A 27,126-nucleotide genomic window follows, 5' to 3' on the forward strand; every position below is an offset into this window, starting at 1 on the left:
GGAAAACCAAAGTCAAGGTATTGGAGTGGCCATCACAAAGCCCTGACCTCAATCCCATAGAAAATTTGTGGGCAGAACTGAAAAAGCATGTGCGAGCAAGGAGGCCTACAAACCTGACTCAGTTACACCAGTTCTGTCAGGTGGAATGGGCCAAAATTCACCCAATTTATTGTGGGAAGCTTGTGGAAGGCTACCCAGAAACGTTTGACCCAAGTTCAACAATTTAAAGGCAATGCTACCGAATACTAATTGAGTGTATGTAAACTTCTGACCCCCTGGGAATGTGATAAAAGAAATAGAAGCTGAAATAAATCACTCTCGCTACTATTATTCTGACATTTCACATTCTTAAAATAAACTGGTGGTCCTAACTGACCTAAAACAGGGAATTTCTACTAGGATTAAATGTCAGGAATTGTGAAAAACTGAGTTTAAATGTATTTGGCTAAGTTGTATGTAAACTTCCAACTTCAACTGTGTGTGTGTATATATATGTATATATATGAGTACAGTATATATTTAAGTGGAAATGCCCTCGAAGCCGGTGTTTGGGCCTAACCACACCCCTGTCAATATATCCTCCAATATATTCTCCAAACACCGGCTTCGAGGGCATTATCACTTTTATACAATGGATTTCCAACATATTCAGATAATAACTGACATATTTTGATGAATTTATTCATACTATTTCATCCTTCCACAAGATTTAGTCCAGACACACATCTTTGGTTGCTAGAGACGCAACCCAGTCGTTCAGTCTTTTTGTTCTGTATCTATGGACGCGAGCGACACAGTTGTTCGTTCTCAATCTTCCATTGCCAAACTGGCTGGCAACGTTCTTATCCCTTGCTTGCTAGCAAGCCAACTACGCCTAACTTACAGTCACGTAAAAAAGTGCAGCCAGAATAACAGCAAAGTTGCTGCATTTGCATTTGTTTTCTAGTGACATTTATTTGGATGCATCCATAACAAGAAGCTAATGAGGCGCGATTTCGCCTGGCATAGAAAATGTGCTCACTCGTCAGGGCCTGTTGTTCAGCGGAGCTAGCCAACACAATCACTTCAAACTGAAGCTGGAAAGACTGCAAATTAGCTGCGTTTCATTTTACCTTTTTTCAATTGATATTTTTGTTGTATATATGCATAAAAATGTTGCCAGCTGATTCATGATTTTGACTGGCTGAGAAACGCTACTCCCGAAACGTTCTTTACTATGAGACAGCAGGAGATCGAATTTGAATATTAAAACAATGTTGCAAATGTCGGAGAGACAGACTTTATACAAATTTCTGCTGTTGAAAACTAAATGTTAGTCTAAAAGAAATGTGAGATAATGTCTAGATGCTTTTTGTACTGGAGATCAAGCTTATAAATTGCTTGGTTGGGGTGATGAGACAATGAATTGCACAGTCAGATGGAAATGAGTAAATAGGCATTTTACTGTCATAGATTTAGCCGGTGGAAACTTGTGGAATAGACACCGGATGGAATGCACTTTTAACCAATCAGCATTCAGGATTAGTCCCACCTGTTGTATAAATATATATAAACTGGTTACCAACGTGGTAGACCATGTGGTACATGGTCTAAATCAGGGCTCAAACCACCCAGTTTATAATTGTAAATAAATAATGTTTGTGCATAACTATAGATAAATCCGACAGATGAATTTGAGTGATGAAAGCTGGACAGAGGATCTCGACATTTTTGTGCAAGAAACACTTGAATGAACTTCAAAAAACTAAAGTTTGGCTATTTTCTGGCAATTGTGCTGTTATTGTGTGCCAGATGTTAAGACTACAAACCATTATAAATGGCCTATTTGCGAGATTGACTTGTTATTTCAATAGGCTGAGGCTCATCTGGGATTGTAATTTCAATTCAATTTTGCCATGGTTTGCTGAGCTAGATGCTGAGCTAGATGCAGGTAGCCTATAGCACCTGATAAACCAACATCTCATTTCAGGGATAAATCCACAATGAAACTGACATTAAATGTGGAGAATGATACATTTGAGATAGAACTGTGACAATGATCACAATTTAACTTCCAATTTAATTTATTAAACATGGCCCTTAATAATCGCATAATAACACAAGGCTACAACAACAAACTGAAGTTATAGGCATCAAAATTAAGAGCCTACTTGCTGGCCAACAAATGCAAAAATATAATTCTCCACATTTAATGTCAGTTTCATTGTGGACTTTTTCCCATAAAAGAAGCAAGCGAAGGGAGTCCATGACTTCCATTTCAAATTTCCACTCACGCAGCACTGGAGACCCAAGAACAGAGCATGCGTAAAACCCTTCGCTTGTTTTCCATAAAAGTGGACATTAGAGGGCAGTTTACTTTAATCCACCTCTGAGCACATTTATCTAAAGCGCTTTAGTGCTCCTCCATTTTTTTTTACCATGCTGCCTGACACTCCTCTCCATTTTAATCAACAAAACAATAACAAAGGCACTCGAGCGAACAGTGGCGCTGTTTCCACAAATGTGGATTCGATTTTTAAGCGATGTTTAAAACCGATCAAGAAATATTATTAATTTGCATAATCTTGAAAAATCACGGTTCCAAATTATTGCAGTATCACTTAGAAGGTTAACGTTTTACAAAGTCACAAAATCTGATTTCTAACTTAACTTTAACCACACTGCTAACCGTAATGCCTAACCCTAACATAAAATTAAGACCAAAAAGCAAATGTAGACAATTTTGACTTTACAGCTGGCCTATCTAAGGGGAAATCGATCATTTCTGCCTCCAGGACGAGTCATAAACGTCCACATGCTATCACTTACAGTGTCAATAGCTAGATTTAGGACACACTTCTTGGACTTGGATAAATCTCTTGGAGGTTGCTTAACAGTTGATACTTACGTCTCTATTCAATCCGCATCGCTAAAGAGGCAATGTTCCCTCTTTAGCGGGGGTTGTATTCATGGCAATCGCTTCTTATATCGGCTCAATCGGAAATTACATTTACATTTGTATCGCAGAATTTGTATCGCTTCAGTTTTACAGATTGAAAAGAGCCCCTAGTCATTGTTCGAGATTACCTTTTTAGAGGTCCATTGGATGTTTCTAGAATTGTTTCTTGGACCGCCAGTTTACAATTCTGGAGGTCCATTGGGAGTGTGTCTACATCAAGGGTATTCAACCGGGGTTCTGAGGTATTGCAGAGGGCCCAAAAGTGAATTTCCCCCCCAAAATGTATATGAATATTGCTAGCAACAACAGAATAATCACATTTTGAATTACATACCTACAGTAGAAAATATGAGAATATCTTCTTTGTAATGATATCAACTTTAATTCTCAACTCCTAATATTGAGCAAATTACACTCACTGGAGTATGTTGAACTTGTATTACTATAGAACGTCGGTTATGTAATTATTACCCCAGCTCATTTGTTTTTCCAGAGGGCAATTCGGACGGGATTAGTTTTACCAAACTGACACCTGTCCAAATAAAAATGTCTCATTCAAAATTGACAGTTACGACGGAAGCCTGGAGGCTGTTCTAGACGTGAATATTTGGAGAAAGTCCAAATAATATCAAAAAGAACCATGAACTGTATGCAGACATTTAATTAACTGATGTATTGACAATTTATCAAATCATTGCAACAATGTCATCAGCTTTTAAAAGAGAAAAAAAGAGAAATGGGCACTGTAAACCTGATATATGACAGAACAGATCAGTCATCTGTAGGTTGCATGCATATCACTGGGGTTTTTTTGCAACATATTTTTGAGTGATCAATGTGTTCCCATGTTCTTACCCAAACTGTGAGCAGCACCTGTTAAATGCTCTAAGTAGCCTTCCACGAGCCTTGGCTTGTTCGAGCCAAAACGGCTTATAGTAGCAGGAGCCTATCTCAAATCAAATCAGATGTATTTGTCACATGCCTTGTAAACAACAGGTGTAGACTAACCGTGCTTACCTACGGGCCCTTCCCAACAATGCTGAGAGAAAAATAGAAAAATAATAGAAAGATAACTTGAGGAATAAATACATAATGAGCAACGATAACTTGGCTATATACACGGGTTACCAGTACCGATTCGATGTGCAGGGGTACGAGGTAATTGAGTAGATATGTACATATGGGTAGGGGGTAAAGTGACTAGGAAACAGGATAGATAAAACAGTAGCAGCAGCGCATTTTATGAGTCAAAAGAGTTAGTGCAAAGAGGAGGTCAATGCAAATAGTTCAGGTAGCAATTTGGTTAAATATTTAGCAGTCTTATGGCTTGGGGGAAGAAGCTATTCAGGGTCCTGTTGGTTCCAGACTTGGTGAATTGGTACCACTCGGTAGCAGAGGACAGTCTATGACCAGGGTGGCTAGAGTCTTGAAAAAATGTGAAGGCCTTCCTCTGACACCACCTGGTATAGAGGTCCTGGATGGCAGGGAGCTCAACCCAAATGATGTACTGGACCATACACACTACCTTCTGTAGCGCCTTGTGATCGGATGCCAAGCAGTTGCCATACCAAGCAGTGATGCAGCAAGTCACGATGCTCTCAATGGTACAACAGTATAACTTATTTCTGTAGCATGCGGCACCTTGATGTACAAGTACACTCCTGGGCAGGATGCTAATCTATCGAAGGACCGTACCCCTAATCTAACTCCTTACCCTCAATCTACAGTATCTCCTTAACACTGAGTGCCAAGCAGAGACGGGTTGGGTCCCATTTTTTGTCTTTGGTATGACTCGGCCGGGGATCGTACTCCCCCAACCTTCCAATCTCAGGGCTGACACTTTAACCAAAAGGCCACTGAATTGGTGTTGAACAATGTAATACCCCTCAAAACACAGGAATGTAGATTTACATGCAATAAGTACTATCCGAAGACCTAAGTTTGCCTAAAAACAGTAGGCTATTCTGGCTGGAATTGTTACTCTCCCATGTGAAAATTACTGACATGGCAGATTCGCAAGTGACAAAAATGAAGGATGTGGTGTTTTGTTCTCGTACACGTTACCTTACCTCTCCGAGTAAAATGAATCCTATCCAAATAGGGTTATAGGCTTTACTACTATAGCCATAGAAACAAATTGACTAACACATTCATAAATGGCAAAAAAGACAGTCAACAAATCATAAGGAATAAGATTTTGAAGGAGATATAAGAAAGCCCAGGAAATATTTATGTTTTTTTGGAGACATATTTGTCTCGGCACAAAACTACCACCATTCTTCCTTTCATTTGTATGGGTTATCTTCTGACAAGTCCCGAGGCTTGTGGGAGTCATAGTGCAAAATGGAGAACACCGTCGTATTCGCGAGAGTCTCATCTTTCCATAGAGTGCTCATATTAGTTTAGCCAAACCGTTCAGATGCTACAGACGTTTTTGTGAGAAGACTGATTTTCGGGATGTCTCCTGGTCTGACAAACACCGCTGTAGCTCAGCCACTTTCCACCGCAGATGTGGAAGGCAGACACAGGCGGATGCGGTGGATTAAGACACAGCCTATGCAACAACAAAAAACATATCTCGTTTAAACTGACAGATTTTGATGGGGATTTTTTTTAATGTTACTTAGAATAGACTTAAGGATTAATGAGCTAAACAGCTCCTGTGAGAGAAAATGTGTTGAGCATAGAGAATGAAAGGCTGTACAAGCAGAGCAGTGCCACTGAGGTCTTCCATCATTTTAATGTAGTCAACTGGGTGGGACTTTAAATCTGGTCACCAGGAAGGATCAGCCAATCATGAAGAAAATGGACTTCAAAATTGCCTCAATGACGCTGCCCATGCCGTCACAGACACTGTCTAATGAGTCCCTTTAGCTCTATGGTTTGGAATTACCTTTCTAGCTAATAGTTTACACTTCCTCGTACGTGGAGGTCAAAATAATGATAAACTATTTACCACATCTATTCATTTTAAAAATGTTGATTACTTCTCCTTCCCATTATCATTGACCTGATACGACGATACATTTTACTAACGCATGAAGGGGGTCCCTGGGCAAGAAAAGGTTGAAGACCCCAGGTCTAGGTAATTTTTTTGCACATCTTTAGATTACAATGTTGGAGAATGGATATCCAGCCCGTACAGTTGAGTAAGGTCCAGTATGACACTCATGTTCCAGGACTGTACAGTTCAATTAAAATTGGTGAATATAGTAACACAATATTAATTTCAGAGATTTAGATAAAAGAGTGAGCAAAAGACAGGAGTTCATGCTGAAAATGTAGAGGTTAGAGAACATACAGTGACAGTTGAGTCAGAGAGATCTCAGTAAAGCAAGAGTGGAAAGCAGGGTGGGAAAATCAAATTTAGTAAATATGTTTTAAAATGTAGTCATCTTCTGGTTTGCAGTTTTGTGCCACAAAGAAATGTTGATTTCCCACCCTGGGCAGAGAAAATCAGAACAGTAAGAGTGAGGTGTAGAGGAGAAAGAAAGCGAGAGCATAGAGACAGAAGAGGGTGAATAGAGCTACAGGAAAGTTTATTGAGCATGCTACAGATGTAAATCAGAGTAGGTACACACAGCAGGAACCATCAAACATGGACTCACTCGGTAGAAAATGAGCTTTTTAATCGTGCCTTTTCCAAACTATATTGATTACTACAATTGAGATGTAAAAACTCAATCCATGTAGAAAATATTGATAACTTTTCCCCACACATTCCAATCTTTTTGTTGTTGTTGTTGCTTCAACTGAAGCTGTGTAGTTTAAGGGTAATTCTTGACCAAAAAACACACAACAGAAGATTGTTGAAATCAAGGAGAAACATTCTGCGAGGGTTCGACTTTGATTTGTATTGTTCCCCCTTCTCAAACACATAATCCACATTTGCTTTTGTGAAATATTTTTCTTTTAAATTAAATCGTAAAGTAGGACTATAGGCACATTTACTTTGGTCCCAACAGGTAGTCCGTCCTCATGTACAATCATACTTCACTTTGACCAGTGAACACATTGCCCATCTGGGTGTTGGACGCATGCAACAGCAACATGTCTTCACTACTACCATGACCCATTACTACATGCTCAAAAAGATTCACTGCCATTTTCAATCAAAGAAAAAAAAATTACCAAAAAAGGGGAACATTGGCATATGCAAGTAAGGTTTGAAAAACATCTAGACAGCATTTACAGTCAGTAAGGGAACATCTAAGCAGTCATCCTTAGCAGGTGAAGTGTACAATGACGTCAACAGCCTTTACAGTAATCATTCTCAACCTGGGCAAAATGGCCTTGCCTTGAGTTGTTTGGGATTAAACAACTGAATAGAGATGGGATTCCTTATCTAAGTCCGCTAAATCAGGTTAATCATCAACAAAGCGCAAAAGCAAAAACTATTAAATCTACATTTCAAATGGGTGAACATCAAGTAATGTAAAAGGGGAGGGGAAAACAAAACAGAAACCACAACCAAACAGAATGTGCCTAGACCTCTATCACTTTTAGAAACGTAAGGAGGCAAAACGATGAGAATATTTTGCTGAGTAAGGCACATTTTCGCTGATTCATTCTAAGAAAAAGAGGGAATCCAATTCATTCTCGTGATGAACAAAGGGAGGGAGCTTGCCAACCACACAAACTAAGGCGGAGAGGGATAAAGGGACCTAGACGGGTGATGTTTTACGACAATGGCATCGTAGAAACTACCGTCACATCTAGTGTGGGGCTTTTGATAATCAATATTGTCTAAAAAGGAATGACTGGTTCAAATGTTTTCCCTAGGAGGTGAGTATCATTGTGGTCTCCCCGAGGGGACTGAAGACGTGAGCACCACACATTGAGATTTGTCAGAGAAGGGGTTGGGGTGGGTTGTGATGGCGTGGTTCATCTAGATGGTTGACTTGGAGAAGGAGACCTTCAGGTGGTGGTTGCTGCCCATGTCATAGTTGTGGAGGTCCATCAAGGCCTGGATAGCCTCCTCGACTGTAGACATCTGGAGTAGCGCCATTTTGTGGCCTCTATATTGGGGAGGAGAAGAACGTGATCAGATAACCACGATCTAGTCAAACACACATAAAATTATGATGATGATGGCGGCACATTCCAAATGGTGTTCCAAGGTCCAGGCTTGGGACTAAATTTGATCAGAAGTTAAAGGCAGTTAAAGATGGTGTCTTACTGGAAAAACTTGAATGCCTTCACAGTGCCACCTGCGTTAGAGAACAGCTGTCTCAGATCCTCCTCAGTCACGTCCTCCCTGTCGAATCCGAAATCAACAGTGAGCGAAACGCAACGCAAGCACATTCAGCCATGTCAATGCAATGGTACACTTTAAACAACTTCAATTTACTTGTATTGCAAGACCTTCTAACCAGCACTACAGCCAACCCTTAAAGACGATACTTCGGGATTTTTGCAAGAGGCCCTTTATCTACTTCCCCAGAGTCAGATGAACTTGTGGAAACCATTTTTAGGTCTCTGCATCCAGTATGAAGGAAGTTCAAGGTAGTTTCGCAAGCCAATGCTAACTAGCGTTATTGGTTAGCTCAATGACGAAGTCTACAGGAACAGCTAGCATGGTAGCTGTTCCCATAGACTTCCAGTCATTGCGCTAACGCTAGTTAGCAACATCCTTCAAACTGCACGCAGAGACATACAAATGGTATCCACAAGTTTGTCAGACTCTGGAAGTAAAGGTCTTCATTGCCAAAACCTCAACGTATCCCTTTAAATACAGTAGCAAAACTACAAAATAATATAGTCTAGTGCAAAAATAAACAATGCTAATGTTCTATCACTCTCGCAACCAAATAACATATACTATATATACACAAAAGTATGTGGACACCCCTTCAAATTCGTGGATTCTGCTAATTCAACCACACCCGTTGCAGACAGGTGCATAAAAATTGAGCACAAGGCCATGCAATCTCAATAGACAAACATTGGCAGCAGAATGGCCTTAATGAAGAGCTCAGTGACTTTCAACGTGGCACTTTCATAGGATTCCACCTTTCCAACAAGTCAGTTAGTCAAATTTCTGCCCTGTTAGAGCTGCCCCGGGCAACTGTATGTGCTGCTATTGGGAAGTGGAAACGTCTAGGAGCAACAACGGCTCAGCTGCAAAGTGGTAGGCCATACAAGCTCTCAAAATGGGACCGCCGAGTGCTAAAGCACGTAGCACGTTAAAATAGTCTGTCCTCAGTTGCAACACTCATAACCGAGTTCCAAACTGCCTCTGGAAGCAACGCCAGCACAATAACTTTGTCGGGAGCTTCATTAAATGGGTTTCCTTGGCAGATAGCTGCACACAAGCCTAAGATCACCATGTGCAATGCCAAGCGTTGGCTGGAGTGGTGTAATGCTTGCCACCATTGGACTCTGGAGCATTGGAAACGCTTTCTCTGGAGTGATGAATCACGCTTCACCATCTGGCAGTCCGACGGACGAATCTGGGTTTGGCGAATGCCAGTAGAACGCTACCTGTCCCAATGCATAGTGCCAACTGTAAAGTTTGGTGGGGGAGAAATAATGGTCTGAGGCTGTTTATCATGGTTCGGGCTAGGCCCATTAGATCCAGTGAAGGGAAATATTAACGCTACAGCTTACAAGAACATTCTAGACGATTCTGTGCTTCCAACTTTGTGGCAACAGTTTGGGAAGGCTCTTTCCTGTTTCAGTATGATAATTCCCCCGTGCACAAAGAGGTCCATACAGAAATGTTGTGTCGAGATTGATGTGGAAGAACTTGACTGGATTGACCTCAACCACATCGAACACCTTTGGGATGAATTAGAACTCCGACTGCGAGCCAGGTCTAATTGCCCAAAATCAGTGCCCAACCTCAAATGCTCGTGGCTGAATGTAATCAAGTCCCCGCAGCAATGTTTCAACATCTAGTGGAACGCCTTCCCAGAAGAGTAGAGGCTGTTATAGCAGCAAAGGGGGACCAACTCCATATTAATGCCCATGATTTTGGAATGAGATGTTTGAGGAGCAGATGTCCACATACTTTTGGTCATGTAGCGTAACAGAGAGGCAGCATATAATGAAAACAGTTGTGGTACAAGAACAGAGCCTTGAGGAACTCCATAGACCATGCTAATGCACTAGCTCGCACACAACAAACATGAAATGTTAGACAGAATCAAGCCAAACCACAAGACAAACTCACGGGACGTTGGAGAGGTGGAGCGTGGCAGACGGAGGAAAGATGTTCTGAAAGTTCTTGGAGCCTGGCTTTTTGAAGCGGTGCAGGGGGGAGTTGGTGAAGTCCTTGGTTAGGCCCTGGTCATCCAGCCCTTCTCTGGGCAGCTGCACCGTCTGGTGCTTGGAGAGCGTCACACGGATGATCTTCCCATACATCTTCTGGCCGTTCAGGTGGCTCATCGCTGAGGAAAGGCAAATAGGAAACATGGTTACAGTGACATGTTTCTCATGTGGTTAATGTGTAGATGTTTCTCTGCCATTAATTAGAAACAACGACAGGCTGCGTCTGCTCTTTTATAGTACTCATTTCAAAATAATGTCAGCCACAAGTGCGTAGGTTTCAGAAACAGCCTAATAGAAAGCATAGATGCCTGCACATTGTCCAAAAAAAGAAAAGAAAAAACATTTCAACAGTATACAGGTGTCTATATCCTTTATATCTACCACGTATTAGAAATGTTAAGAGTTGCTTTAGGATCCAGCTAGGAGGACACGTGCCGAGCTCATTCCACGGAGGGCCGAGTGTTTGCAGGTTTTCGCTCCTCCCTTGTACTTGATTGATTCATTAACTGATTAGTTAGGAACAGGGTTTCCGTCAGGAAAATGTGGCCCCAGACATTTGACCAGCAGGATTTTAATTCACTGGAAATTTGAGAAATGTATCAGATCGATATGCATTGGGTACTTAACCTGATTAGGGGTGCTGCTCAGAATGACAGAAATGAATTACATTTAGATTGTGGCAATTCATTTTAACAGAACATGCAACTCGAAGATGCACGGGATGCAACGGTGTGCGTCCTTCTTACGAAATTCCGATGCGCACTTTGATGATAAAGTAAATGTGGACAGTTGTTCTTCCTCAGACAAGACGAGTAAAGCAAACAGCAAAATCTCTAGCCAATGTCTAACTACTATCCTACATTGTAGAAAAGTTGATCTATTCTATTAAGCTTGTCATTCTGCGCGAGAAAGAATGCCTATTCCAAACAGACTCTGGGACAGTAGTTGGATGATAGATCCAAATTCATACAACCAGTAGGCAGGCCTAGGATACATACAAAACAACTTTAAAAAGCTTTGAGGCTGATGCAACAGATCAGAACATTTAGCTTAATGTCTTCACATTATAAGCGACGGCAATGCGCGCAAAGCAGTAGGTTACGCCGCGCAAATGTTCATTCCATAACGCAGTTAGCAGGAAAACACTTGTCAACAGCACACCGCACATGGGAGGGGTTTAATCTGACAGATTAAAAAAAGGACAACTAAAGATTCAACAACTAGCACGGGTTACTAATATGACTACCGGACAATGAAAGAAAGGTGATTTGAAAACCAATAGAACATAAGAGGCGCTACTGGTTACAATGCATATGGAAGTCTTTATGAAATAATTGCCTCCACGATGTGGTCGGATTTTGACTTTATGCTACTTTCAAGCAAGGTAAGACGCCTCATAATATGAAATCATTTTTTTTTTTTAAATGACGTGTGTTTTCAAGTCGCATGCTGCCTGACGCGCTGAAGCCTGCCAACCGTTGCCGACGCATGTGAACGGCAAATGGGCACCCACTCACCGAGCTGGGCCTGGTTCCCGTCCGACATCTGGATGAGAGCACTGTCCTTCTTATTGTAGAGGATCTTCACGCGCTGAGCATCACCGTACACCCCTTCATTATAATGATAGGCAGACGGCGGGAGGAAGAGAGAGGAGGAGAGAGCAAAAGGCAGGCAGAGGAGAGGGAGGAGTGAACCATGAAGGACAAAGTTAGTGCTTTAGGGAGTTTAAATATGAGACGTGAAAAAGGATGGAGCAATCATCCATATGATTTAAACCAATCAAAGAGAGTCTTCGAACAATAGCCTTATAACAGAGAGAGAGAGAGAATAGAGAATAGAGAATATGCTGATAAAATCCCTCCAAAAAACAAGCTTTGTGAAATGAAAAATAAAAATAAATACATGCCAAATAATCAACCATGCATTAGCGTAATTTATTCATGGAGTGAGATGGAGAGAGATGAGACTAGAGGCCTTGAAGGCCAAAATCTGTACTCAACTGAATCAATATGTGCGATTAAACAAAACGTGAAAGAAAAACATGAAACAGTTACTCAACTATGGAAATACTAACCATAAATCAAAATGAGAGAGAAAACAAAAAACATGGAGTAAAAACTAAAAACGGAAAAGGTAGAGTGCTAACGATAACATACCGAAGAGGGTAAACAGACTTTGGGGCGTAACCATCTTTAGAAGGAGAGAAGAGCAAGCAGCGTAAGACAGGTAGAGAGAAGAGTCGGAGGTAGAGCGGAGATGGACAGATCATCCATAACGGAGGGTGGTTTCCCGTAGAATGGTGAGGTGGTCATGGAGCATGGGTTCAAGGCAGTTAATTGGGGAAGTTGGTCCGAGGAGGAACATTTTTGTTCAGGCACAAAGCATGAACGTGTGGAAGGAGGGGGGAGGAAAGGAGGAGGGTGCGGACAGGACACAAAGGGGGAAACACGGAAGGGTGGGAATGAACGAGGGGGAGGGGGTGGGAGGGGGGGGCAATGCGGAGTAAATCAAAAACAAAGAGTTGGGGTGGGGGACAAAAATAAAAACAGGTCAGTACATTGGAAATGCAGGTCAGAAAATGGCTGGATTTGGTTTTGCTGTGGGGGGCTTTAATCCCAAACATACAAGGAAATAATAGTGCCAAATGTCAACACCTGAGACCAAAGGGGGAGCAGAGTACATTTACAAGCCTAGTTTGTGGCCAATAGTGATGAGGGGGGGCATGGATTGGGCATGCAAAAGAGTCTCAAGTTAAGGTTTTAGTAACATAAGTAAGCTTGGTAGCATATGAAATGCAGGAATATTGGTTAAAGCGGGTGGCAGGGGCGCTACCCTCTATCAATTTCCAAAGAAAGAGCGTTTGGGGCATGCAGGTAAAGACATGAAAACCACCTTACAAAGTTATGGCATAAACAGAACTTATCATGTTCAAGTCCACAAACCCAGTGTTTGGAGAGAGAAATGATCAGAGAATATTACTTCTGGCGAGAATTTATAGATATAGCATAGATAGAGAGACAGTGGCTGAGAAAATTTGGGGTGGGAGTGGTTGGTATAGCCCCCACAGTTTATACCAACTTGACATAGCTTAGAGAAAGGCATTGGGAGAGAGGAGTGAAGGAGGGGGGGGCTTGAAAGAAAAGAACGACAGTTAGGAAGGACTATCACTTGACATGAAAGAGGGAGAAAGGGAGGGAGGGAGAGAAAGAAAGAGAGAAAGAGTTTAGGAGACAGCGGTTAAAATTTGCACAGAATGCATAGCAGATAGAGAAAGAGAGAGAGTGAACGGAGCCCCTCCATTCACTAAGACAGAGCCTGAGAAGTAACTGCAGTTCAGTTGACTTAGGCTATGGAGACAAAAAACATATGCAAGCACTGAGGCTAACATAAAATTCATATAAATGAGCACCGATGTGAGAATGCATCATCATCATCCCTCTTATTACATCTCTTGACTGGATGTGCAACCTCGTTCATTCCCACCCTTCCATCTTTCCTCATGGTGAATGACGCTTGACAGAGAAACACAATCCACTCATCTTGGTACTTAAACCCTCAGACTAACCCTTTAATTAAAACCTGATGTCCTATAGACGGGTTGGTTGTTTAGCAGCGCAACTATGGGGCAAAACAGACAGGGTTGGCTTATCGACTGTTGACATGTTAACTGTTGCCTCCAAATGTTTATTGAAAGCATAAATACATTAGCACAATAGGCAAATGTCTCATACATCGTTACATTTGTTGGTTAGCTAGCAAATTTTAGCCATATTACCGTTGACATGAAATCAGTCAAAAACAAGATCATTAACAAGATACTAGGAACTGAAACGAGACACCTACGATTCCCCACATGGCTGCTTCTTGTCATTGTTTCTAGCTGTCTGACCATTCAGAATCATAACACGCAGCTTGTGGCCACTGATTCGCACGCATAATTTTCGTGACGTTGTCAGTTAACCTGTCTATATAGACGGATTGGTTGCTTAGCAACAAAACAGTGTGCGCAACTATGGGGCAAAACAGACTGGGTTGGCTTACACGGAACCCAAACCGGCTGGGTGCGTGCGCCATCGTGCATAAATATATTTTGTCCCCCCACACCAAACGCGATCACGACACGCAGGTTAAAATATCAAAACAAACTCTGAACCAACTATATTAATTTGGGGACAGGTTAAAAAGCATTAAACATTTATGGCAATATAGCTAGTTAGCTTGCTAACTAATTTGGCCTATTTAGCTAGCTTGCTGTTGCTAGCTAATTTGTCCTGGGACATAAACATTGAGTTGTTATTTTACCTGAAATGCACAAGGTCCTCTACTCCGACAATTAATCCACACATAAAATGGTCAACCGAATCGTTTCTAGTCATCTCTCTTCCTTCCAGGCTTTTTCTTCTCTTGACTTTATATTGCGATTGGCAACTTTCATAAATTAGGTGCATTACCGCCACTGACCTCATTCATCTTTCTGTCACCCACGTGGGTATAACCAATGAGGAGATGGCACGTGGGTACCTGCTTCTATAAACCAATGAGGAGCTGGGAGAGGCAGGACTTGCAGCGCGATCTGCATCAGAAATAGAACTGACTTCTATTTTAGCCCATGGCAATGCAGACGCTCGTTGGCGTGCGCAAGCATTGTTAGTGCATTAATTGAATAACAGATTTCTAAATTTATTTTGCAACGCACGGTGTAGTCAGCCTGTTCGATTGTTGACAACATGTAAACTATATTTGTCGCCAATGTCTATTGAAAACAAATACATTTGCCAATGAGCACTTGTCTCAAACACATTGATAAAGTTGTTGGTTAGCTAGCGAATTTTTGCATAGAAGTGATGTCAAAACAATATATGCTATCAAAGAAGATAAAACGAGCCACTTATTTTCACTGTTGCTAACTATCTGTTCTTCCAGAATCATAACACAACATAATCGCGCACATAACATAATCGCGCCCATCATTTGTTGTCAGCTAACCCGTCTATGTCACAGTCTTTATGCAGGGTATTAAGTGATACAAATCAGGTCAATTAGACTTTTCTCCAGAAATAGGTTATTAGGGGTCTCCTTTGGCAGTCTTAATCACTTAAAATGTTACGCAAGGAAAACTGGGTCTGCATTTCTAAGGGCTAAACTAGATGGTGTGTGTGCAGCAGAGCTTTATAGAATAACAGTCAAGGAATACTGAGCAACACTGAATATATTAGTCATTTAAGTTGTAGCTATCTTATAAAATATATTTTCAGATCTTTGTACTGATTAAGGGGTATAATCGATAATTCCATGCGAGTACTTGTGCAACTAAATAGCCAAATTGTACAGATGGGGATATTTCCCTCAACTTCTGAGCCTTTCCACTCATAAAATATCAGCAGTCATACCAACCATAATAAATGTCTGCTCTAAGTCCATGTCAGAAACAATGTACAAGTATGTAACGTCAGCGAAGCATGAGATCCTCCTGTAGGAGGAGAGCGAGAGAAAGGGGGAGGTCTGGGGGATGTTACTGACCTCTTCGTTGAGGTTGCTGACCAGGAGCACGCCGCTGCAGCCAGAGTGTCCGGAGAGCGCCACCCTCCCTGCAGCTGCCGCCGCTGCAGCCGCAGCACTCAGAGGACTGATGGCTCCTGGAGGAATGGCCAGAGAGCCAGGCATGTTAACATGGTAATGGGGACACAGAGAGCAAGTCCAGGCAAAGCACACCACACAGCCATGTGCTACAGCACAACCCCACAATGTAAAAAATAAAAAAACTAATGTAAACAGCCAATGTTATCTTTTTTAATTGGGGCTTCTTTTTTTTTTTCTCTCAATCTGAAGGAAGTATGGTTTGAAATGACAAATGCACCAGAAAGGTATTGGGAAGTTTAGAAGATCATCAGGCAATAGGGAAGATCCCACCCAGTCTGATTTAGTGCCTGGTGTTGCCCACTTTGTTTTAATGAGTTCTGCGCGGCTTGTGGGCATTGTAAAGCACAACAGAAGACATGTACGTGTTCCCGAGAGTCTTATCTTTCAGTGATAGGGTCATAGTATTAAACCGTTCAAAAAGATACACACATTGGTAGGAGGAAAACAGGCACCACTGTTTATTACAACCCCATCTAGCACCAGAGGTAACTGACGTACCGAGGTTCTATGAACCGAGCACTTTCTTTTTGTCGAGTTTCTCTCTCGACTCCATTTTCAAACCAGGCGACCCCACGTGGGGTTGCAACCCCTAGTTTGGGAATCGATGCGCTAGTGTGCATGCTATGCCCGCAAACATTTACATAATGGGCCGGACACGCACACAGGAGCACGTGCACTCACATGGGGACACATGCTCACGCACACACACACACAACCTCTGTCAAAAGCTATTCAAGACACACGAAAGGTTAGTCAACTCTAAAGCTAACCTTTCATTATTCCACATGTTCTAAGTCCTTTCATAACGACATCCTTGGTTATTCAAGCAACTATCATACACTGAACAAAAACATGAAAACGCAACATGTAAAAGTGTTGGTCCCATGTTTCATGAGCTGAAATGAAATGACCCAGAAAATGTCCATACGCACAAAAAAAAAATTCTCAAATTTATTTACATCCCTGTTAGTGAGCTTTTCTCCTTTGCCAAGATAATCTATCCACCTGACAGGTGTGGCATATCAAGAAGCTGATTAAACATGATCATTATACAGGTGCAAATTGTGCTGGGGACAATAAAAAAATAAAAAACACTAAAATGTGCAGTTTTGTCACACAATACAATGCCACAGATGATGCAAATTGAGGGAGCGTGCAATTGTCATGCAGACACGTCCACCAGAGCTGTTGCCAGATAATTTTATATTAATTTCTCGACCATAAGCCGCCTCCAACATAGTTTAAGAGAATTTGGCAGTACGTCCAACCGGTTTCATAACCGCAGACCACGTGTAACCACGCCAGCCTAGGACCTAGACATCTGGCTTCTTCACCTGCGGAATTGTCTGAGACTAGCCACTCGGACAGCTGATGATACTGTGGGTTTGCACAATCTAAGAATATCTGCACAAACCATCTCAGGGAAGCTCATCTACGTATTCGTCGTCCTCAGAGTCCTGACCTGACTGCAGTTCGGTATCATAACAAACTTCAGCGGGCAAATGCTCACCTTCGATAGCCACTGGCACGCTGGAGAAATGTGCTCTTCACAGACGAATCCTGGTTTCAACTGTACCTGGCAGATGGCAGACAGCGTACCGTGTATGGCGTCGTGTGGGCGAGTGGTTTCAAATCACACACATATTTAGCAGCTGTTATTGCAGGTGTAGCGAAATGCTTGCTTGCTGATGTCAGCGTTGTGAACAGAGTGCCCCATGGTGGCGGTGGGGTTATGGTTTGGGCAGGCATAAGCTACGGACAACCAACACAATTGCATTTTATCGATGGCAATTTAAATGCACAGAGATGCCGTGACGAGATCCTGAGACCCATCGTCGTGCCATTCATCCTCCACCATCACCTCATGTTTCAGCATGATAATGCACAGCCCCATGTCGCAAGGATCTGTACAGAATTCCTGGAAGCTGAAAATGCCCCAGTTCTTCCATGGCCTGCATACGCAGACATGTCACCCATTGAGCATGTTTGGGATGCTCTGGATTGACGTGTACGACAGCGTGTTCCAGTTCCTGCCAATATCCACAATCAACAGCCTGATCAACTCGAAGGAGATGTGCCGCGCTGCATGAGGCAAATGGTGGTCACACCAGATACTGACTGGTTTTCTGATCCACCTCCCTACTTCTTCTTTTTGTTTTTAAAGGTATCTGTGACCAACAGATGCATATCTGTATTCCCAGACACATGAAATCCATAGATTAGGACCTAATGAATTTCTCAATTTCCTTATATAAACTGTAACTCAGTAAAATCATTAAAATTGTTGCGGTTATATTTTTGTTCAGTGCATTTCAAACAAGTCAAACATTCTAGTAGACATGTTTTCTTCTTCCTTGGTCTGACAAGAGTGGTTGCTATATCACCAACTATTTCTGTCTCGTTCGCCCCTAGACAACAGACACACCAGGTAAGGCTTGAGAGTGAAAGAAAGAAAAGATAACGTAAAGCATAGTTACCTCCACCCTGCGAGTAGGAGAGAGAAGACTGAAACCCTCCACCGCTAGAGTAGGGAGCTACCATTCCTGAGGGGGTACCTACAGAGAGTGTACACAAAAAGGCTAAAATATACACATTGGGTAGGGCGGGATGAGAGTAGTTATAATGTAGAAAAGTTTGATCAAATCGACAAGGCCCCTTTATGGCTTGGAACAGACTGTCGATAATATACAGTGACCCATTTTGATCTTGTTCCTTCTTTTGTTTGTCACTTCGTGGTGTGTTACTGGGCTGGTATGGATTTCTGTTGTCCACCTACTACCTCTACAAAGCATTAGATATGTAGTACAGTTGAAGTTGGAAGTTTACATACACCTTAGCCAAATACATTTAAACTCAGTTTTTCACAATTCCTGACATTTAATCCCAGTAAAGATTCCCTGGTTTTAGGTCAGTTAGGATAACCACTTTATTTTAAGAAGGTGAAATGTCAGAATAATAGTAGAGAGAATGATTTATTTCAGCTTTTATTTCTTTCATCACATTCCCAGTGGGTCAGAAGTTTACATACACTCAATTAGTATTTGGTAGCATTGCCTTCAAATTGTTTAACTTGGGTCAAACGTGTGAGGTAGCCTTCCACAAGCTTCCCACAATAAGATGGGTGAATTTTGGCCCATTCCTCCTGACAGAGCTGGTGTAACTGTCAGGTTTGTAGGCCTCCTTGCTCACACACGCTTTTTCAGTTCTGCCCACAAATTTTCTATAGGATTGAGGTCAGGGCTTTGTGATGGCCGGTCCAATACCTTGACTTTGTTTTCCTTAAGCCATTTTGCCACAACTTTGGAAGTATGCTTGGGGTCATTGTCCATTTGCAACCAAGCTTCAACTTCCTGACTGATGTCTTGAGATGTTGCTTCAATATATCCACATCATTTTTCTTCCTCATGATGCCATCTATTTTGTGAAGTGCACCAGTCCCTCCTGCAGCAAAGCACCCCCACAACATGATGCTGCCACCCCTGTGCTTCACGGTTGGGATGGTGTTCTTCGGCTTGCAAGCCTCCCCCTATTTCCTCCAAACATAACGATGGTCATTATGGCCAAACAGTTCTATTTTTGTTTCATCAGACCAGAGGACATTTCTCCAAAAAGTACGATCTTTGTCCCCATGTGCAGTTGCAAACCATAGTCTGGCTTTTGTATGGCGGTTTTGGAGCACTGGCTTCTTCCTTGCTGAGCAGCCTTTCAGGTTATGTCGATATAGGACTCGTTTTACTGTGGATATAGATACTTTTGTACCCGTTTCCTCCAGCATCTTCACAAGGTCCTTTGCTGTTGTTCTGGGATTGATTTGCACTTTTCCAAACAAAGTACGTTCATCTCTAGGAGACAGAACGCGTCTCCTTCTTGAGCGGTATGACGGCTGCATGGTCCCATGGTGTTTATGCATATTTTTGTTTGTACAGATGAAAGTGGTTGCCTTCAGGCGTTTGGAAATTGCTCCCAAGGATGAACCAGACTTGTGGAGGTCTACCATTTTTTTCCTGAGGTCTTGGCTGATCTTTTCATTTTCCCATGATGTCAAACAAAAAGGCACTCAGTTTGAAGGTAGGCCTTGAAATACATCCACAGGTACACCTCCAATTGACTCAAATTATGTCAATTAGCCTATCAGAAGCTTCTAAAGCCATGGGGAAAGAATTTTCCAAGCTGTTTAAAGGTACAGTCAACTTAGTGTATGTAAACATCTGACCCACTGGAATTGTGATGGATTATTTCACTTATAATTCACTCTGTCTGTAAACAATTGTTGGAAAAATTACTTGTGTCATGCACAAAGTGTAAGTCCTAACCGACTTGCCAAAACTATAGTTTGTTAACAAGACATTTGTGGAGTGGTTGAAAAATTAGTTAATGACTCCAACCTAAGTGAATGTAAACTTCCGACTTCAACTGTGTATACCCAGCCTCCCATTGAGAGAAAGCACTTAGTGGTATTGACTTTAATACAGAGGAGAGAGAGCTGACTGGACAGGTCTGGGAAAAAAAGAAGAGAGATCAGAGGGAGAGAGAAGCTGTTGGACAGGTGGAGGCAGATCTTACCAAGCAGGGAGGAGTCCTTGTTGAGGGCAGCAGCCATGGCAGGATCTAGGGAGGGCTGGCCGTCGCCAGCGGGCAGCTCGGGCCGGGTGTAGTCGCGGCTCTTGTCGTTGTTGTACTTGACATTGAGGTTGACCAGTTTGGAGAAGTCGATCCGCAGTGTGCAACATGAGTTGTAGATGTTCTGGCCGTCCAGGGACTGGAGAAAGTGATGAAAGAAATATAACTTCATTAGTAAGCTTTTTGTTTTTATATATTTTGTTTTCAACATTGTGATATTCTGGAGAGAGAGAGAGACCAGGAGATAAACGGAATTGTTATCAACCTTAATTTTAACAGGTAAATTGACTGAGAACTGAGGAACTGAATATACTACTGGTTTGAACGTCTGCTCACCAGTCTGGCTTGCTGGGCGTTGACTGGTTCGCTGAACTGGAGCAGGGCCTGGAACTGATTGTTCTTGGTGAACGTGATGATCTTCATGACTGTTCCAAACTTGGAGAAGATCTGCTGGAGGACGTCCAGAGTGACGGGGTAGAACATGTTGTCGATGATTATCCTGAGCACGGGGCTCGGGGCCTGCGCTAGAACACTATCCAGCGCACTGGTGTCAGAGTTGGGAGAGCCACCCTCCTGAACCGCCGACACTGCCTGGAGGACAGCCTGTGCACGCTGGGCGGGTATGTATGAAAGAGAGGAAGAGCGAGGAAGAGAGAAAATAAGATGGCAGTCTGCACTTTTATAGATTTAGTCGCAAGGCTGCCTAGTACAACATTTCTGTCTACACTAGAGACTCAATACTAGTCATGCACAGGTGTATTTTCTGGGAAAGGACAGAATCTCACCTGGTTGAGAGCACTGTCTGTCTTGAGCTCCTTGTGGTTAGAGAACTGGATGAACACGGGGACGTTGCGAACCTGAGGCGTCACTGCCGTATAGTAGTTCACCATTGTAACGGCCGCCTCCTCTGTACCCAGCTCGAGGAACGCCTTGCACATGGACAGAAGACAATTTTAAGAAAGACAAAAGAGGAAACATTTGTTCTATGCCCAGTACTACGTTGTAGTATTAAAATGCATGGTAAAAACAAATTATAAAAATACAAATAACCTGACCATTTGTCCTGAACAGGGAAAGCTCGGGCGAGGTTTAACGCAAGAGTCCCACCGTAACGCGGGCACATTTTAGTCTTTAACCCCTTTCAAACTGTGTGTTTGAGCCTCAGATTTAATTGGATTTGTCCATCTCTACTGCATCCGTAGATACCAACTATTAGCCTCTGTGATGAACGAGGGCTGAGCTAGAGTCGGGTTTGAGAGAAGGTAAGGGGTTCTTCGACATAGATCATAGGAAATCTTAGGACATAGTGTCTATAATGTAATAAGCTCACATAGTTGCAGTCACAAACTCCACACAGTTGTTACTGAGTAGTTGGATATTCACTTTCCGGTGAGCAAACAATTTCTGTTCTTATAGCATTCATATGAATCCAGTTCTATCAGTTTTTGATTTGGTGGACGTTATTTGTAAATAAAATTCATGAATGCAACGGTTTGTCATATTGTTTTGTGTTCTACTTGTAGCCCTGGTTGTCTTGAAAAGAAAATAGTAAAACACTTAATTGTGAGGCTAAATATAAGAGCTAGACATGCAGATAAATGAAAGTCAAATGAAAAGACGATTCTTGCTGGGACCTCGGGACTGATACGGTTAAAGGGATACTTCAAAATTGTCAATGAAGCCCTTCATCTATATGAGTCAGATAAACTCATATACCATGTTCCCTCTCTGCTTCAGTTTGAAGGAAGATGCTAACTAGGGTTAGCACAATTGCTAACTAGCAGTAGCGCAAAAGTCATGCTAGCTGTTGCTGTTGACTTCCAGTCATTGCGCTAACATCAGTTAGTTATTGGTACGAGAAACTACCTCGCAACTCTCTTCATACTGGACGCAGACACATACATATACAAATGGTATATACACAAGTTTCTAACTCTGGGGAAGTAGGCAAAGGGCCAAAATCAATGCAAAAATCCCTTTTCATTTGGGGTCGGCAAACCAGCCCTAAAGTTGGTTTTGGTTTAAAAAAATAAAGACTAAAATCACCAGGAATTCAGCAAAAAATGGGTTTCATTTAGGATATCTGTTCACCAAGTATTCCCATAAAAATGTTTTGAAAAAAAGATGTGATCGTGTCTCAATGTAAAAATATGAACGCAACATGCTACATTGTAAACGATTTCACAGAATTACAGATCATTTAAGGAAATCAGTTAATTTAAATAAATACATTAGGCCCTAATCTATGGATTTCACATGACTGGGCAGGGGTGCAGACATGGGTGGGCATAGGCCCACCCACTTGGAAGCCAGGCCCAGCCAATCACAATTTGTTTTTCCCCACAAAAGAGCTTTATTACAGACAGAAGTTTCACCAGCTGTCTGGTCTTAGATGATATTGCAGGTGAAGAAGCAGGATGTGGAGGTCCTGGGCTGGCATCGTTACACATGGTCTGCGGTTGTGAGGCCGGTTGGAAGTACTGCCAAATTCTTTAAAACAATGTTGGAGGCAGCTTATGGTAGAGAAATGAACATTCAATTCTCTGGCTACAACTCTGGTAGACATTCCTGCAGTTAGCAGGCCAATTGCATGCTCCTTCAAAACTATAGACATCTGTGGCATTGTATTGTGTGACAAAACTGCACATTTTAGAGTGGCCTTTTACTGTCCCCAGCACAAGGTGCACCTGTACAATGATTATGCTGTTTAATCAGCTTCTTGATATGCTACACCTGTCAGGTGGATGGATAATCTTTGCAAAAGATTAATGCTCACTAAACAGGGATGTAATCAAATTTTTGCACCAAATTTGAGAAAAATAAGTTGGAACATTTCTGGGATCTTTTTACATGTTGCGTTCTTATTTTTGTTCTGCATATTTAAAAAAAATCATTTTTGTGCATAGTTATGGTCAATTTGCAGTGTACAACTTATATTGTTCCGCCCCCCGACCATCTGCTCCATAGTTGCATACCCCTGCTTTTTATGGTCAGGATAAACTCCTGGCCCTTATCAAGGCACTACAATAACAGCATAACATTTTTTATATCCAATACAATTTCCGCCACAAAACTCACCTGATTTTTGCCCTTCAGCATGAGGATATTAGTGACCTTGCCGAACGGTAGGCCCAGGGCGATGACCTCTGTCTCAGACACCTCACTGGGCAGCTTCCGGATGTGGAGCACCCGGGATGGGGGACTCTCCATCCTGTCCTCTACTCTCAGTTTTTTACTGCTGTCATTGCCGTTAGCTGTGAAATCAAGCATCATGCATGAATATATCGCATCAGCTGTCCTCAGCCCTTAAACTGATTTTTTAGTTTATTTAACTTGCAAATCAGTTTAGAACAAATTCTTATTTACAATGGCGGCCTACCGGGGAACAGTGGATTAACTGCCTTGTTCAGGGGCAGTTAACGACAGATTTGTACCTTGTCAGCTCGGGGATTCGATCCAACAACCTTTTAGTTACTGGCCCAACGCTCTTTTTTTGAGTATCTGTACTTTACTATTTATATTTTGGACAACTTTTACTTCACTACATTACTAAAGAAAATAATGTACTTTTTACCCTGTACATTTTCCAGACACCCAAAAGTACTAGTTACATATTGAATGCTTAGCAGGACAGGAAAATTGTGCAATTCACACACTTAAAAAAGAGAACATTCCTGGTCATCCCTACTGCCTCTGATCTGGCGGACTCACTAATCACAAATGCTTCACTTGTAAATGATGTCTGAGTGTTGGGAGTGTGCCCCTGGCTATCTGTAAATTAAATCAAAAACAAGAAAATAGTACCGTGTGGTTTGCTTAATAAGGAATTTGAAATGATTTATACTTTTGATACTTAAGTATATTTTAGCAATTACATTTACTTTTGATACTTAAGTATATGTAAAAACAAATACTTTTAGACTTTTACTCAAGTAGTATGTTACTGGGTGACTTCCACTTTTACTCGAGTCATTTTCTATTAAGGTATCTTTACTTCTACTAAAGTATGTACAGTGAAATGCCTTTCTTACAAGGCCTGAACCCAACAATGCAGTAATCAATATAATACTAAACATAACATAAATAACATCAAATCATTTCTGGGTAACAAATGGGGAGGGGAAAACTAGCTGGTTTTGGCAGAGCAGTTTGGAACGCTTTCTTATTAGTTTAACTAATTTACCGCCTCAGGCAGACCAAAACTCTTATTTTTTTATTTAACCAGGCAAGTCAGTTACGAACACATTTTTATTTACAATGACGGCCTACCCCGGACGACACTGGGCCAATTGTGTGCCTGCCTATGGGACTCCCAATTACAGCCGGATGTGATACAGCCTGGATTTGAACCAGGGAGTGCCTTAGACCGCTGCGCCACTCCATCACACCACAACAGGCTGAAATTTCAGGCGGTCTTTTCAAACAGCTCTTACACAAAAAGGGCATGATCATAATTTTCACAGTATCATTCCAACCTCAATGTGGAAATATATATGTAAAACACAGGGGAAGGAATCACATTTTTGTCTGCACTGGGCCATTAAAACATGTCAATGACAATTGACTGGATAATATGTTAGAATGTGAATGGCTTTAGCTGTACTTTCCAATATGCCTGGATGGGACAGAAAAAGTGCTCACCAGTCACAGAGTTAGGGCTGGTGCTGTAGAGATTTAATTCATCTGAGCCTCTCTGTAAAATAAGAATGCATACATTAATATATTTGGTACATCATTTCCCAATTGATGAAAGTGTCCTGAAAAGTCAGGTGCTAAAGTGCAAACTCACCTTCACGCCAACTGCAACATCAGTGGCAATGCTGAATAAGAAACATGAAAATTAACGGAACCAAAAATATTGCTAGGGTGTCTGCAATTAATAATCAAGTTAGCTACGCCTACTATCCTACCGGTTTGCTAACGTTATCCATCCAGGCTAAAACCAGCTTCCAGAGCGTGTGAGTGTTGGCTTTCAATTATATTTAGCTAAATGTGTATTCATCGTATTTACAGGTTGGATATAAAAGCGCATTGCAAATTCTACTTTAGTATATTCGAGTATCAGACCTTGCCAGCTAGCAGTACATGATAGCTAGCTACAGTGCCCACCTAACTCATCGGAAGAGACAAAGGAAACCTGCCATACTACCATAACAAAGCGCAGGGGAGCCTGCACGCCTAGCTAGGTAGTAGCGAACATATCGTGAATAACAACACGACATTGTGAATGGTTAGCCAAACGAACTTGTAGAAATATTGACGCTACTAATTTTTTTGCGTATTCATCACACCTCCTGGGTAGCTAGGTATACCAATCAATACACGATGTCAAGTTCTACTGTACTCGCATTAGCTAGCTAATGTAATTCTAACAAGATGGGTGGCAGACGGGCACCATGTCCAGAACGAAGGCAAACGTGGCCCAGTGAGTTAGCTAGCTTGCTAACGTTATTGAATAGCTATTTCAATGCAACATTAAAACCTTAAACGAATCTAATTAAGAGCAACATGCAAACATGAACACATACCCGTCCATTGCCGAATGAGGTTTATTTTCGTGTATCTATTTATTCTTTAAACCTCAGCTCCACTCAGACACACAAGCACGTCAGCAAAATGGTCGCAAATGCTGTCATGAAGTGTGCCGAGAGACGGAAAATGCCGAACAAAACCGAGTTAACACTTATCTACAGTGCATCAGTGGGTATGGCTTAATTCCACATTTTAAAGATATACTTTCTTTAAATATGAGTTTAGGCAAGTGTTATTGTTTGCTACGTAGCTTTTTAAAAGCATTTTATTGAACAAAACATTCCCGCACTTGCATTTATTGTCATTATACGGGAAACAACAGCTTCAGCTGTTTGCTGGCAGGTAGCCTAGTGGTTAGAGTGTTGGGCTGAAAGAATGCTAGATCGAACAACCCCAAGCTGACAAGGTCAAAATCTGCCGTTCTGCCCTTGAACAAGGCAGTTAACTCACTTTTCCTAGGCCGTCATTGTAAATAAGAATTTGTTCTTAACTGACTTGCCTAGTTAAATAAATAAAACAATCCGCAAAAACTCAATCACAAGCCACTGGACCTCACTACCAGTACTTATTCATGACTTATGCAACTTCAGATCTTTCATCAATGTACTACTACACTGAACAAGTGCAACATGTAAAGTGGCTCCATGTTTCTTTCATGAGCTGAAATTGTCCATACACACAATCAATAAAATGTATTTATAATCAATCAAATGTATTCATAAAGCCCTTTTTTAAATCAGCAGATGTCAAAGTGCTTTACAGAAACCCAGCCTAAAACCCCAAACAGCAAGCAATGCAGATGTAGAAGCACGGTGGCTTGGGAAAAACTCCCTAGAGAGGAACCAGGCTCTGAGGGGTGGCCAGTCCTCTTCCGACTGTGCCGGGTGGAGATAATACATGGCCATTAAGGCTAGATTGTTCTTCAAGATGTTCAAACGTTCATAGATGACCAGCAGGGTCATTCAGAGGTAGAGACAGCAGCTGTGATAGAATCAAAAACAGTAGGTCCGGACAAGATGGCAAGTCCGGTGAACAGGTTAGGGTTCCATAGCTGTGGGCAGAACAGTTGAAACTAGCAACAGCACAACCAGGTGTACTGGGGACAGCCAGGAGTCATTAGACCA

The 27,126-nt window shown here is 41.8% G+C and overlaps 1 protein-coding gene across 1 annotated transcript; it reads right to left on the reverse strand.

The window, feature by feature from the left end:
- Positions 1 to 6,546: 6,546 nt before the first annotated feature.
- ptbp2b (polypyrimidine tract binding protein 2b) lies at positions 6,547 to 26,117 on the reverse strand. Its single transcript, XM_014139685.2, has 14 exons — positions 25,999 to 26,117; positions 25,260 to 25,290; positions 25,112 to 25,163; positions 23,549 to 23,724; positions 21,256 to 21,399; positions 20,807 to 21,082; positions 20,414 to 20,609; positions 18,328 to 18,405; positions 15,731 to 15,846; positions 12,367 to 12,400; positions 11,728 to 11,820; positions 10,113 to 10,329; positions 8,118 to 8,195; positions 6,547 to 7,956 (listed from the first exon to the last, which is right to left on the reverse strand). The coding sequence occupies exons 1-14, from the start codon at positions 26,004 to 26,006 to the stop codon at positions 7,827 to 7,829; spliced, it is 1,629 nt and encodes a 542-aa protein (XP_013995160.1). The 5' UTR covers positions 26,007 to 26,117; the 3' UTR covers positions 6,547 to 7,826.
- Between the last annotated feature and the right edge of the window lie 1,009 nt (positions 26,118 to 27,126).

This window comes from Salmo salar, chromosome 14, assembly GCF_965601325.2.
Source record: "Salmo salar chromosome 14, fSalSal1, whole genome shotgun sequence".
Classification (NCBI taxonomy): Eukaryota; Metazoa; Chordata; class Actinopteri; order Salmoniformes; family Salmonidae; genus Salmo; species Salmo salar.

What these genes read in the sequence shown, in the direction of transcription:
- ptbp2b (XM_014139685.2), bottom strand. An exon ending in ACGCCCAGCAAGCCAGACTG is followed by an intron (nt 20,610 to 20,806) that starts GTGAGCAGACGT and finishes CACTTTCTCCAG; the next exon opens with TCCCTGGACGGCCAGAACAT. An exon ending in AAGGCATTCAAGTTTTTCCA is followed by an intron (nt 7,957 to 8,117) that starts GTAAGACACCAT and finishes TCCCCAATATAG; the next exon opens with AGGCCACAAAATGGCGCTAC.